Source organism: Salmo salar, chromosome 27 (assembly GCF_965601325.2).
Source record: "Salmo salar chromosome 27, fSalSal1, whole genome shotgun sequence".
In the NCBI taxonomy this organism is placed as follows: Eukaryota; Metazoa; Chordata; class Actinopteri; order Salmoniformes; family Salmonidae; genus Salmo; species Salmo salar.
In genome coordinates this window covers 40,471,701-40,487,500 of record NC_138317.1, presented here as the reverse complement: position 1 = coordinate 40,487,500, position 15,800 = coordinate 40,471,701, and the positions used below count along the sequence as shown (strand labels likewise).

Here is a 15,800-nt window from a genome sequence, read left to right as displayed (position 1 = left end):
ACACTGTCTCCCAGTACAACACCGTCTCCCAGTACAACACTGTCTCCCAGTACAACACCGTCTCCCAGTACAACACTGTCTCCCAGTACAACACCGTCTCCCAGTACAACACCGTCTCCCAGTACAACACTGTCTCCCAATACAACACTGTTGATGCAACCTTGGTTCCACAGTAAATGCACAAAACCACTTTTCTCAAACCATTAGGCACTGTTAGTTAAATGTTTTTTCAGTGTTCATGGAGGCAGAACTGACTCTGTCTGCATCCCAAAATGGCATCCTAATCACTAGGTAGTGCACTACTTTTGACCAGAGCCCATAGGGATTAGGGTACCATTTGGGATGCATGCTCCGACACGGACGTAAACACAAAGCTAGCTGGTCCGGCCATGCTGATTAGACTACAGAGCAGAGCCGCACCCTCCCATTTCCCCCATTCCTCAAAGTCAAGGTCATGGATTGGGCTCCAGTTAAATTGCCTCTGAGATTGCCTCCGCCTTTTATTTTGTTTAGACTGTCACACAGCATCTTCCATTCATTTTCTTCCTGTCATCGCTCTGAACCGGTCATCATGTTTAATTAGTAAATGAAATGAAATAATATCACTCTTGTGAGATATAACACATGGTGCTATCAATATGCATACTCAATCTATGCTCAGTATAAAGTACTGGATAGAAGCACCATCAGTTTAAGTGTGTGTGTGTGTGTGTGTGTGTGTGTGTGTGTGTGTGTGTGTGTGTGTGTGTGTGTGTGTGTGTGTGTGTGTGTGTGTGTGTGTGTGTGTGTGTGTGTTTCAAGCTGTGCAAAGCTATACGGATCGGAGCATTGCTGTTTTCACCGACAACATGATAAATAAAACCTGACTGATTGATGAACATTCTTAGCCAACCCTGCTAGTGGAGAGAAGGAGAGAAGGAGAGAAGGAGAAAAGGAGAGAAGGAGGGAAGGAGAGAAAGAGAGAAAGAGAGAAAGAGGGAAGGAGGGAAGGAGAGAAAGAGGGAAGGAGAGAAGGAGGGAGGGAGTGAGAAAAAGGAGGAGGGGAAAGAAAATGAGAAAGGCAGATGGACAATAAAGGAAGGGAAGGAGGTTGAGAGAGAATGTTTGTGTGTGAGAGGGAGAGAGGTAGAGTGACAAAGAGAGAGGGAGGGAGGGAGGGAGAAAGAGTGACAGAGAGTGGCAAATAGCAAATAGGGAGGGAGGGAGGGAGGGAGGGAGGGAGGGAGGGAGGGAGGGAGGGAGGGAGGGAGGGAGGGAGGGAGGGAGGGAGGGAGGGAGGGAGGGAGGGAGGGAGGGAGGGTGCAACAGACAGTGATAAACAGGAGAATAAAGGTGGATGAGGAAGATGTTTTTAAGGAAGAATCTGTTTGTTTCTTATGATTTATTTTTATTTTACTGTGTTTGTGTTTTTTTGTTCCTTTTATAAAAGTACAGTATGTGGACACCCCTTCAAATTAGTGGATTTGGCTATTTCAGCCACACCTGTTGCTGACAGGTGTATAAAATCTCCATAGACAAACATTGGCAGTAGAATGGCCTTACTGAAGAGCTCAGTGACTTTCAACGTGGCACCGTCATAGGATGCCGCCTTTCCAGCAAGTCAGTTGGTCAAATTTCTGACCAGCTAGAGCTGCCCCGGTCAACTGTAAGAGCTGTTATTGTGAAGTGGAAACGTCTAAGAGAAACAACTGATCATCCGTGAAGTGGTAGGACACACAAGCTCACAGAACGGGACCGCCGAGTGTTGAAGCGAATAAAAATCATATGTCCTCGGTTGCATCACTCACTACTGAATTCTAAACTGCCTCTGGAAACAACGTCAGCACAAGAACTGTTCGTTGGGAGCGTCATGAAGTGTGTTTCCATGGCCGAGCAGCTGCACACAAGCCTAAGATCACCATGCGCAATGCCAACCGTCGGCTGGAGTGGTGTAAAGCTCGCTGCCATTGGACTCTGGGAGCAGTGGAAATGTGTTCTTTGGAGTGATGAATCACACTTCACCATCTGGCAGTCCTACAGACGAATCTGGGTTTGGCTGATGCCAGGAAAATGCACCTGCCCCAATGCATAGTGCCAACTGTAAAGTTTGGTGGAGGAGGACTAATGGTCTGGGGCTGTTTTTCATGGTTCAGGCCTCTTAGTTCCAGTGAAGGGAAATCTACATCATACAATGACAGTCTAGATGATTCTGTGCTTCCAACTTTGTGGCAACAGTTTGGGGAAGGCCCTTTCCTGTTTCAGCATGATAATGTCCTTGTGCACAAAGTGAGGTCCATACAGAGAATGGTTTCCACATACTTTTGGTCATGTAGTGTATTTTGTATGTTAACTATGTATTTTTACTATGTTTTGTAACTTTCCCCAGGTCGTTACTGTAAATGAAAATGTATTATCAGTCAACTCACCTGGTAAAATAAGGAATAAAAAAATGTAAATTTAAAAAAGTATGTATATATATATATATAATAATAATGATTATATATATACATATATATATATATATATATATATATACATATATACATATATATATATATATAATTATATATATATATATAATAATGATTATATATATATATATATATATATATATATATATATATATATATAATAATGATTATATATATATATATATATGAATGTGGCTCACCTATCCACTTGTCATTCCCATACCAGGATAGATTGCCTTTAGTACTGTCGAAGTATCCAATCTTCTTATAGCTGCCTCCTGTGCAGGGAGGATAGAGAGGGAGGGAAAGAGAAGGGGGAGAGAGGGAGGGAAAGAGAAGAGGGGAGGGAAAGAGAGGGGAGGAGAGAGAGGGAGGGAGGGAAAGAGGAGGGAGGAGAGAGAGGGAGGGAAAGAGAAGGGAGGAGAGAGGGAGGGAAAGAGGAGGGAAACAGAGAGGGAGACAGAGAGACAGGTTCACCATACTATAAATATACACATCCTGAAACTCTGATTGAAGGATTCACCTGAACTCTGCAGTACCAGAGCCTGTCAGTCTACAGTAGAGTAATAATATATACACGTTACATAATAGCAGAATAATATTCCCTGTGATTCCACTAGATATGGTATCACAGAGAGGGTGTCACAGAGAGGGTATCACAGAGAGGGTTTCACAGAGAGGGTTTCACAGAGAGGGTTTCACAGAGAGGGTATCACAGAGAGGGTATCACAGAGAGGGTGTCACAGAGAGGGTTTCACAGAGAGGGTGTCACAGAGAGGGTATCACAGAGAGGGTGTCACAGAGAGGGTGTCACAGAGAGGGTGTCACAGAGAGGGTTTCACAGAGAGGGTTTCACAGAGAGGGTGTCACAGAGAGGGTGTCACAGAGAGGGTGTCACAGAGAGGGTATCACAGAGAGGGTTTCACAGAGAGGGTGTCACAGAGAGGGTATCACAGAGAGGGTATCAGAGAGGGTATCACAGAGGGTATCACAGAGAGGGTATCACAGAGAGGGTTTCACAGAGAGGGTTTCACAGAGAGGGTGTCACAGAGAGGGTGTCACAGAGAGGGTATCACAGAGAGGGTTTCACAGAGAGGGTATCACAGAGAGGGTATCAGAGAGGGTATCACAGAGGGTATCACAGAAAGGGTATCACAGAGAGGGTTTCACAGAGAGGGTTTCACAGAGAGGGTGTCACAGAGAGGGTATCACAGAGAGGGTGTCACAGAGAGGGTATCACAGAGAGGGTATCACAGAGAGGGTATCACAGAGGGTATCACAGAAAGGGTTTCACAGAGAGGTTTTCACAGAGAGGTTAGCTTGTCAGTCTACAGTATAGTAATAATATATACATTTTCTATAATAGATATGGTATCAGCTGATCATTAGAAATAATTACTCCACTCCACTCACACACACACACACACATACACTCACACACACAGGCACGCAGTCACGCACGCACACACACGTGCACACTTGCGTAGCACGGTTTACCGGTACCACTGTAATCACGGTACCAAAACGTCATGATACCAACATTTTTGAATACCGTAGTACCGTTACACATGATACTACCGGCTTCTTCCAGCCGATCGAAATAATTTGCAGGCGCCTGTTATAAAATGCTCATAAAAGTCAGTTTTGTTTATAAAATCCAACGGAATTGAAGCAACAGCCACGAACTAGTGTCTTGTATGAGCAGGTCTAATAATATCCCCTTCACTTTCATGCTCATATCACCTGTGGCAGCTGCACTCATCCAGCCTCGTCCCCTACCAGCCGTCATGGGCTGTGTTCACTAGCATGTGGTAAATTGCAGCATGGGGCTTCGGGACACCCAGAGTGGCTCGCTTGTGGGCGTGCTGGCAGCATATGGCAGTAGTTCGGTTGTGCATCAATAATTCAGCATAGCAAGTTTGTATGAAGGTCTGGTTATTAAATGGGTACATAGTTTAATCCATTCTCCATTTCATTAATTGATTCACAGGTAAATAGTAATATGCTCTAAACTGATCTGGTGACAAACAAACTTTTCTGCCCTGTTTCCAATCAGCCACATGGCTGGGAAAACATATTCAACTAAGTAAATACATTTTGAAAATGTAAAAAAAAAATATATATATATATATATATATATATATATATATATATATATACACAGTGAGGGAAAAAAGTATTTGATCCCCTGCTGATTTTGTACGTTTGCCCACTTACAAAGAAATTATCAGTCTATAATTTTAATGGTAGGTTTATTTGAACAGTGAGAGACAGAACAACAACAAAAAAATCCAGAAAAACGCATGTCAAAAATGTTATACATTTATTTGCATTTTAACGAGGGAAATAAGTATTTGACCCCACTGCAAAACATGGACTTAGTACTTGGTGGCAAAACCCTTGTTGGCAATCACAGAGGTCAGACGTTTCTTGTAGTTGTCCACCAGGTTTGCGCACATCTCAGGAGGGATTATGTCCCACTCCTCTTTGCAGATCTTCTCCAAGTCATTAAGGTTTCGAGGCTGACGTTTGGCAACTCGAACCTTCAGCTCCCTCCACAGATTTTCTATGGGATTAAGGTCTGGAGACTGGCTAGGCCACTCCAGGACCTTAATGTGCTTCTTCTTGAGCCACTCCTTTGTTGCCTTGGCCGTGTGTTTTGGGTCATTGTCATGCTGGAATACCCATCCACAACCCATTTTCAATGCCGTGGCTGAGGGAAGGAGGTTCTCACCCAAGATTTGACGGTACATGGCCCCGTCCATCGTCCCTTTGATGCGGTGAAGTTGTCCTGTCCCCTTAGCAGAAAAACACCCCCAAAGCATAATGTTTCCACCTCCATGTTTGGTGGTGGGAATGGTGTTCTTGGGGTCATAGGCAGCATTCCTCCTCCTCCAAACACGGCGAGTTGAGGTGATGCCAAAGAGCTCCATTTTGGTCTCATCTGACCACAACACTTTCACCCAGTTGTCCTCTGAATCATTCAGATGTTCATTGGCAAACTTCAGACGGGCATGTATATGTGCTTTCTTGAGCAGGGGGACCTTGCGGGCGCTGCAGGATTTCAATCCTTCACGGCGTAGTGTGTTACCAATTGTTTTCTTGGTGACTATGGTCCCAGCTGCCTTGAGATCATTGACAAGATCCTCCAGTGTAGTTCTGGGCTGATTCCTCACCGTTCTCATGATCACTGCAACTCCACGAGGTGAGATCTTGCATGGAGCCCCAGGCTGAGGGAGATTGACAGTTCTTTTGTGTTTCTTCCATTTGCGAATAATCGCACCAACTGTTGTCACCTTCTCACCAAGCTGCTTGGCGATGGTCTTGTAGCCCATTCCAGCCTTGTGTAGGTCTACAATCTTGTCCCTGACATCCTTGGAGAGCTCTTTGGTCTTGGCCATGGTGGAGAGTTTGGAATCTGATTGATTGATTGCTTCTGTGGACAGGTATCTTTTTTACAGGTAACAAGCTGCGGTTAGGAGCACTCCCTTTAAGAGTGTGCTCCTAATCTCAGCTCGTTACCTGTATAAAAGACACCTGGGAGCCAGAAATCTTTCTGATTGAGAGGGGGTCAAATACTTATTTCCCTCATTAAAATGCAAATCAATTTATAACATTTTTGACATGCGTTTTTTCTGGATATTTTTGTTGTTATTCTGTCTCTCACTGTTAAAAAAAAACCTAACATTAAAATTATAGACTGATCATTTCTTTGTCAGTGGTCAAACATACAAAATCAGCAGGGGATCAAATACTTTTCCCCCCCCACTGTATACTGTAGTAGTCCCAGAGTTAATGATCCAAGATGTAACGGGTCCATAACTCTAGATGCTGTGAGACAGGAAGCAAGTACAGGGTGAGGATTCAATAATAAATAGACATGAAACTAAATAGGGAACAGCGTCTGGACAAGAGAAACCAAAACAACATCAATGCAGACACGGGAATGAAAATGAGGAAGTGACAGATATAGGGGAGGCAATCGATGACGTGATGGAGTCCAGGTGAGTCCGATGGAGCGCTGGTGCGCGCAACGATGGTGACAGGTGTACGTAATGATGAGCAGCCTGGCGACCTCGAGCGCCAGAGAGGGGGAGCGGGAGCAGATGTGACACAAGGTCAGTTTTGAATTTCACCTCCTGGTGATTAAGATGACTGACCGTGTAAGGCTTAAACCCGCTCTCTCTCTCTCTCTCCATCTGTCTCTCGTCTGCAGGTATGTTTTGATGTGAGAAAGGATGCCAACCCCCAGTCCCGTCATCGTTAACTCACCCACTCTAAAGATAACCTTCAGGCCAACTGGAGGCCCAAGGCTGGTTAGGAGACACCGCTAGAAACACTACATTGGTAATTGTGATGAACTGAGAGAATATGAAGTTTAGTAGAACTGGAATTAATGAATCTCCTGCTGTCTTCCTTGCTCCTCTTTTCCTTTCTGTATATGACAGTCTCTCACACCTCTCTCCCCACCTCCTCTTTCTCTTTCTGTATATGACAGTCTCTCACACCTCTCTCCCCACCTCCTCTTTCTCTTTCTGTATATGACAGTCTCTCACACCTCTCTCCCCACCTCCTCTTTATTCCTCTGTTTTTTATAATGTCTCACAGACGTTCATACCTGAACTGTGCCTTTATTTGCCAAGGTAGAGTACATGATCAGTGAATATATTCAATGTTCAGGCTACAATGTGGTGGATCTCATGCGTGGTAATAACTAAACTCAGCAAAAAAAGAAACGTCCTCTCACTGTCAACTGCGTGTATTTTCAGCAATCTTAACATGTGTAAATATTTGTATGAACATAACAAGATTCCACAACTGAGACATAAACTGAACAAGTTCCACAGACATGTGACTAACAGAAATTGAATAATGTGTCCCTGAACAAAGGGGGGGTCAAAATCAAAAGTAACAGTCAGTATCTGGTGTGGCCACCAGCTGCATTAAGTACAGCAGTGCATCTCCTCCTCAAGGACTGCACCAGATTTGCCAGTTCTTTCTGTGAGATGTTACCCCACTCTTCCACCAAGGCACCTGCAAGTACTCAGACATTTCTGGGGGGAATTGTCCTAGCCCTCACCCTCCAATCCAACAGGTCCCAGATGTGCTCAATGGGATTGAGATCCGGGCTCTTCACTGGCCATGTCAGAACACTGACATTCCTGTCTTGCAGGAAATCAAGCACAGAACGAGCAGTATGGCTGGTGGCATTGTCATGCTGGAGGGTCATGTCAGGATGAGCCTGCAGGAAGGGTACCACATGAGGGAGGAGGATGTCTTCCCTGTAACGCACAGCGTTGAGATTGCCTGCAATGACAACAAGCTCAGTCTGATGATGCTGTGACACACCGCCCCAGACCATGACAGACCCTCCACCTCCAAATCGGTCCCGCTCCAGAGGACAGGCCTCGATGTAACACTCATTCCTTTGACGATAAACGCGAATCCGACCATCACCCTGGTGAGACAAAACCGTGACTCGCCAGTCCTGTCTGGTCCAGCGACGGTGGGGTTGTGCCCATAGGCAACGTTTTTGCCGGTGATGTCTGGTGAGGACCTGCCTTACAACAGGCCTACAAGCCCTCAGTCCAGCCTCTCTCAGCCTATTGCAGACAGTCTGAGCACTGATGGAGGGACTGTGCGTTCCTGGTGTAACTCAGGCAGTTGTTGTTGCCATCCTGTACCTGTCCCGCAGGTGTGACGTTCGGATGTACCGATCCTGTGCAGGTGTTGTTACACGTGGTCTGCCACTGCGAGGACGATCAGCTGTCTGTCCTGTCTCCCTGTAGCGCTGTCTTAGGCGTCTCACAGTACGAACATTGCAATTTATTGCCCTGACCACATCTGCAGTCCTCATGCCTCCTTGCAGCATGCCTAAGGCCCGTTCACGCAGATGAGCAGGGACCCTAGGCATCTTTCTTTTGGTGTTTTTCAGAGTTAGTAGAAAGGCCTCTTTAGTGTCCTAAGTTTTTATAACTGTGACCTTAATTGTCTACCGTCTGTAAGCTGTTAGTGTCTTAACAACCAATCCACAGGTGCATGTTCATTAATTGTTTATGGTTCGTTGAACAAGCATGGGAAACAGTGTTTAAACCCTTTCCAACGAAGATCTGTGAAGTTATTTGGATTTTTACGAATTATCTTTGAAAGACCGGGTCCTGAAAAAGGGACGTTTCTTTTTTTGCTGAGTTGACATGTATATACGACTTGCATCCTTGGCACAATAAAGTGATATTATATTCTACTTAATCCATAGGCTTCATTGATGCCATTCAGAGTGTCATTAAGGCAATACAACTGGCTATGGTAGCTGAGGTTCATAGCTAGGTTCATAGCTAGGTTCATAGCTAGGTTCATAGCTAACTAGCTAATATTGACATTTTAATATTCATATGTAACAGTCTTGTGCAACAGTCATTTTCTGAGATTTCTTGGGGATTAAAGATTAACTGGTGGAAGCAATTAAAACCACTGTTCTGAACTAATATTTATACCAAACGTTTTAGGGTCCATACATAGATCGGCTACATAGCTAGCTACACATCCATAGGCATACAGCTATTTTTTATCCTCCACTACACAATAAGCAAGAAAAGAGTTAACTAGCTACTTCAGCTGCATTGCATGGCAAATATCAGCAATGTAAGCTTACAAAATTGTACATTAAATTTGCAGTAAAGCTAGATTCTTTACATCCACTGTTTCACAAGACGACAGCCTGGTTTGATGGTTTACTCAGGAGTCCCTAAAACATTAAACAACACGAATGACAATTTCATACTCCTGTCAAAACGCCCATGAAGCTCGCTAGCTAGCTGGCAAATGTTAGCTAGTCAGCTAGCTTGCTAAATAGCAATTTTCATAAATTAACTTTATGACAATAAAATATGCATAATCGTTTGTCTAACATATTCCTCTCAACTGTACATTTTTTGGATGAGTCGTTATGACGTTATAATTACTTCAATCCTAGTATTTTTGTCAACCATCTTCGCTGAAAAAAAGTCTCCAGTGTTGGGGACCACTCGATATGATTCGTCATCGCCCAGCGTTCACTCTTGTGATTTGCATAAAGTTTGGAAATGCTGAACTTTTAACGTGCCACCAACCTCCTGTGATATACATGCATAACGATCTGCATGTCATTGTGTCGGCAAGGGAAAAACACAGCATGAAACCTTCTTTACCCTTCAGTTAACAGACACACTCTCTCCCTCCCTCACACTCTCTCACTCCCTCCCTCACTCTGTCTCTCCCTCCCTCCCTTCCTCACACTCTCTCCCTTACACTCTGTCCCTCCCTCCCTTACACTCTGTCCATCCATCCCTTCCTCACTCTATCCCTCCCTCCCTTACACTCTGTCCATCCCTCCCTCCCTTACACTCTGTCCATCCCTCCCTCCCTTACACTCTGTCCCTCCCTCCCTTACACTCTGTCCCTCCCTCCCTTACACTCTGTCCATCCCTCCCTTCCTCACACTCTGTCCCTCCTTTTGAAGAATGGTATAAAACACATGGTTTCTATGTGTTTGCTGCCATTCCATTTGTGCAGTTCCAGACATTATTATGAGCCGTTCTCCCTTCAGCAGCCTCCACTGATGTATATTCCTTCCTCCCATTCCTCCAGCCAAATCACAGCTAGACCTTTGTAAATATGAGCAAATCAGTCATTCTATGCAGGATTCTATTATATGTTGAACAGTGTGAAGTTAAATTCAACGTGTTGAGTAGAAGTGTGAATTTCAGTGCGAAGTTTATGGAGAACGTTTAGAAACCGTGAACAAGCATCCTGGAGACGGGGGCGTCCTGGAGATGGAGACGGGGGCGTCCTGGAGACGGGGGCGTCCTGGAGATGGAGACGGGGGCGTCCTGGAGACGGGGGCGTCCTGGAGATGGAGACGGGGGTGTCCTGGAGATGGAGACGGGGGCGTCCTGGAGACGGAGACGGGGGCGTCCTGGAGACGGAGACGGGGGCGTCCTGGAGACGGAGACGGGGGCGTCCTGGAGACGGAGACGGGGGCGTCCTGGAGACGGAGACGGGGGCGTCCTGGAGACGGAGACGGGGGCGTCCTGGAGACGGAGATGTCCTGGAGATGGAGACGGGGGCGTCCTGGAGACGGAGAGGGGGGCGTCCTGGAGACGGGGGCGTCCTGGAGACAGGGGCGTCCTGGAGATGGAGACGGGGGCGTCCTGGAGACGGAGGCGTCCTGGAGATGGAGACGGGGGCGTCCTGGAGACGGGGGCGTCCTGGAGACGGGGGCGTCCTGGAGACGGGGGCGTCCTGGAGACGGGGGCGTCCTGGAGACGGGGACGGGGGCATCCTGGAGATGGAGACGGGGGCGTCCTGGAGACGGGGGCGTCCTGGAGACGGGGGCGTCCTGGAGACGGGGACGGGGGCATCCTGGAGATGGAGACGGGGGCGTCCTGGAGACGGGGGCGTCCTGGAGACGGAGACGGGGGCATCCTGGAGACGGGGGCGTCCTGGAGACGGAGGCGTCCTGGAGACGGAGGCGTCCTGGAGACGGAGACGGGGGCGTCCTGGAGACGGAGACGGGGGCGTCCTGGAGACGGGGGCGTCCTGGAGATGGAGACGGGGGCGTCCTGGAGACGGGGGCGTCCTGGAGATGGAGACGGGGGCGTCCTGGAGACGGAGACGGGGGCGTCCTGGAGACGGAGACGGGGGCGTCCTGGAGACGGAGACGGGGGCGTCCTGGAGACGGAGACGGGGGCGTCCTGGAGACGGAGACGGGGGCGTCCTGGAGACGGAGACGGGGGCGTCCTGGAGACGGAGACGGGGGCGTCCTGGAGACGGAGATGTCCTGGAGATGGAGACGGGGGCGTCCTGGAGACGGAGAGGGGGGCGTCCTGGAGACGGGGGCGTCCTGGAGACAGGGGCGTCCTGGAGATGGAGACGGGGGCGTCCTGGAGACGGAGGCGTCCTGGAGATGGAGACGGGGGCGTCCTGGAGACGGGGGCGTCCTGGAGACGGGGGCGTCCTGGAGACGGGGGCGTCCTGGAGACGGGGACGGGGGCATCCTGGAGATGGAGACGGGGGCGTCCTGGAGACGGGGGCGTCCTGGAGACGGAGACGGGGGCATCCTGGAGACGGGGGCGTCCTGGAGACGGAGGCGTCCTGGAGACGGAGGCGTCCTGGAGACGGAGACGGGGGCGTCCTGGAGACGGAGACGGGGGCGTCCTGGAGACGGAGACGGGGGCGTCCTGGAGACGGAGACGGGGGCGTCCTGGAGATGGAGACGTCCTGGAGACGGAGGCGTCCTGGAGACGGAGACGGGGGCGTCCTGGAGACGGAGACGGGGGCGTCCTGGAGACGGAGACGGGGGCGTCCTGGAGACGGAGGCGTCCTGGAGACGGGGGCGAACAGGATGCTAGGCCACTGATTTTTACCACCGTGATATTGCGGTGCTACTCGGTATCGTGATACTGACTTGGTATCGTATCGTTTGTAAAATGTTGGTATCAAGCCTCCCGAGTGGCATCACTACAGAACCGGGTTTGATCCCAGGCTGTGTCGCAGCCAGCCACGACCTGTAGACCCATGAGCTGGCGCACAATTTGCTCGGCATCGTCCGGGTTAGGGGACGGTTTGGCCAGCAGGGATGTCCTTGTCCCATCGCGCTCTAGCGACTCCTGTGGCTGGCCGGGCGCAATGCACGCTAACATGGTCGCCAGGTGTACGGCGTTTCCTCCGACACTTTGGTGCGGCTGGCTTCCTTAAAGCGGTCAGTGTGTCAAGAAGCAGTGTGGCTTGGCAGAGTCGTGTTTCGGGGGACGCATGACTCTATACATTCGCCTCTCCCGAGTCTGTACGAAAGTTGCAGCGATGGGACAAGACTGTAACTACCAATTGGATATCACGAAATTGGGGAGAAAAAAGAGGTAAAAAGTATTGTGACAAGCCTAGTGCACACACACATAATGACTCCTTTCCACACAGCGCCCGCCCCAGGAAACTGCCACTATGCACGACAACACACGGTGGAGCACGCTACTGTGTGTGTGTTGAACATTACCTCTGCCAAGGACCCTCCTACTGTGGACGAAGTCAGTCAAATGAGTAGATATACAGTAGATAGAGTAGATATGCAGTAGATATGCAGTAGATATACAGTAGATATACAGTAGATATGCAGTAGATATGCAGTAGATATACAGTAGATATGCAGTAGATATGCAGTAGATATACAGTAGATATATGCAGTAGATATATGCAGTAGATATATAGTAGATATACAGTAGATATACAGTAGATATGCAGTAGATATACAGTAGATAGAGTAGATATAAAGTAGATATGCAGTAGATATACAGTAGATATACAGTAGATATGCAGTAGATATAGAGTAGATATAAAGTAGATATACAGTAGATATGCAGTAGATATAAAGTAGATATGCAGTAGATATACAGTAGATATGCAGTAGATATACAGTAGATATAGGGTAGATATGCAGTAGATATACAGTAGATATGCAGTAGATATACAGTAGATATACAGTAGATATACAGTAGATATGCAGTAGATATGCAGTAGATATGCAGTAGATATACAGTAGATATGCAGTAGATATACAGTAGACATGCAGTAGATATACAATAGATATGCAGTAGATGTACAGTATATATGCAGTAGATATACAGTAGATATGCAGTAGATATGCAGTAGATATACAGTAGATATACAGTAGATATACAGTAGACATGCAGTAGATATACAATAGATATGCAGTAGATGTACAGTAGATATGCAGTAGATATACAGTAGACATGCAGTAGATATACAATAGATATGCAGTAGATATGCAGTAGATATGCAGTAGATATACAGTAGATATGCAGTAGATATACAGTAGATATACAGTAGACATGCAGTAGATATACAATAGATATGCAGTAGATGTACAGTATATATGCAGTAGATATACAGTAGATATGCAGTAGATATACAATAGATATGCAGTAGATATACAGTAGATATACAGTAGATATACAGTAGACATGCAGTAGATATACAATAGATATGCAGTAGATGTACAGTAGATATGCAGTAGATATACAATAGATATGCAGTAGATATGCAGTAGATATACAGTAGATATACAGTAGATATGCAGTAGATATGCAGTAGATATACAATAGATATGCAGTAGATATACAATAGATATGCAGTAGACATGCAGTAGCTGCTGGCTGACTGAGAATCAGCTCATGTCCACTTAGCCTGCGTTGCATTCTACTACATCCAGAACCAAACCCCCTCCAAACTGCCCTGGGCAAAATCCACTCCAATTAGCATTGAATAAATTATTAATCAAAACAACATTTCCTTTTCTGGGACGTTGGGGAGGCAACAGAGAGGAGAAGAGATTGGGAAAACAAGCTTAATTTTTCATCAGCCGCCACAAAAACAAAGAGTGTTCCCAACATGAGAGACAACATTGAGAGTCACCGACGCAGACGCGGTGTCAGAGGAGACACAAAGCGGCAGACAGACTGAACACGATCAATGATCACAACGCAGCCAGCCACACCAACGAACACCACCCCACTGCCTGCCTCTCTCACAGGCAGCTACAGTCTGACGTAGCCAGAGATAAGACGAGGACATTGACACCAGTCCTGTGTGACAAAGGAGACTGCCAGGTAGCCACGAGGGGCGGGCTAAGTCGGAAATGAAGATAACAAAGGCAAAATAAAGCCCTTAAAAAATATTTCCGTGTTTCACTACTACCAGTACTCTTACTTCTCCCTCTCTTATCGTCATGGCTACAGTACTGCTGCATGCATAGGCATGGAAGTCAACATTTAAAATCACTAAGACAAGGAAATACAGTGCTTTCAGACTGACTAATTACAATAAAGGGGAGAAAGATTATAAAGAATAGGACTCAGAAAACGAACAGACCTGGCCACCATATGGAGAGTGTTCTCTCTCTCTCTCTCTCTCCTGAAAACTCTCCCTCCCTCCCTAGCTCCTTCCATCTACTCTCTCCCTCTCCCTCGCTAACTCCCTCTCTCGTCCCATTTTGTGAATTATTGGTTGGTGAGCGGACAACACTGTATATAGACATAATATGACATTTGAAATGTCTTTATTCTTTTGGAACTTTTGTAAGTGTAATGTTTACTGTTCATTTTTTATTTAACTTTCATTTATTATCTATTTCACTTTCTTTGGCAATGTAAACATATGTTTCCCATGCCAATAAAGCCCTTTGAATTGAAATTGAATTAAGGGAGAGGGAGAGAGAGGGAGGGAGCTAGGGAGGGAGAGAAAGAGAGAGAGAGGGAGGGAGCCAGAGAGGGAGAGAGAGAGGGCGGGAGAGAGAGAGAGAGAGAGAGAGAGAGAGAGAGAGGGGGAGGGAGCTAGGGAGGGAGAGAGAGAGTGGGAGGGAGAGAGAGAGAGAGAGAGTAGAGGGCGGGAGCTAGGGGGAGAGAGAGAGCGCTAGGGAGGGAGAGAGAGAGAGAGAGGGAAGAGAGAGAGGAGAGAGAGAGAGGGAGCTAGGGGGAGAGCTAAGGGGAGAGCTAGGGAGGGAAGGAGGGAGGGAGAGAGAGAGAGAGAGAGAGAGAGAGAGAGGGAGAGAGAGAGAGGGAGCTAGGGGGAGAGCTAAGGGGAAAGCTAGGGAGGGAATGAGGGAGGGAGAGAGAGAGAGAGAGGGAGAGGGAGCTAGGGGGAGAGCTAAGGGGAGAGCTAGGGAGGGAAAGAGAGAGAGAGAGAGGGAGAGAGAGAGAGAGAGTAGAGGGAGATAGAGAGAGAGAGAGAGAGAGAGAGAGAGAGAGAGAGAGAGAGCGAGAGTAGAGGGAGAGAGAGAGAGAGGGAGCTAGAAGGAGAGCTAAGGGGAGAGCTAGGGAGGGAAGGAGGGAGGGAGAGAGAGGGAGCTAGGGGGAGAGCTAAGGGGAGAGCTAGGGAGGGAAGGAGGGAGGGAGAGAGAGAGAGAGAGAGAGAGAGAGAGAGAGAGAGAGAGAGGGAGAGAGAGAGAGAGAGGGAGCTAGGGGGAGAGCTAAGGAGAGAGCTAGGGAGGGAAGGAGGGAGGGAGGGAGAGAGAGAGACAGGGAGAGAGCGAGAGAGAGAGAGAGAGAGAGAGAGAGAGGGAGCTAGGGGGAGAGCTAAGGAGAGAGCTAGGGAGGGAAGGAGGGAGGGAGGGAGAGAGAGAGAGAGAGAGAGAGAGAGAGAGTAGAGGGAGGGAGAGTTTTCAGGATTCTGTTGTTTGTTTGCCAGAGCATTGGTAGTAGGAATCCTTCCAGTTAATTTTGTGATTTGGAGTGAAGGTTGTGTTGTGGAGGGTAGTATATCCTTGCTGAAAAATACACGTTTATCTAACTCTAAATCTAT

At 47.5% G+C, this 15,800-nt stretch overlaps 1 protein-coding gene across 1 annotated transcript in view; it reads right to left on the bottom strand.

The window, feature by feature from the left end:
- The window catches only part of LOC106589056 (gamma-aminobutyric acid type B receptor subunit 1), a 145,136-nt gene that overhangs the window by 82,543 nt on the left and 46,793 nt on the right, over positions 1-15,800 (bottom strand). Inside the window, exon 9 of the mRNA XM_082970245.1 lies at positions 2,651-2,728. Coding sequence (XP_082826371.1) covers positions 2,651-2,728 — 78 coding nt within the window. The remainder of the gene's footprint in view (positions 1-2,650; positions 2,729-15,800) is intronic.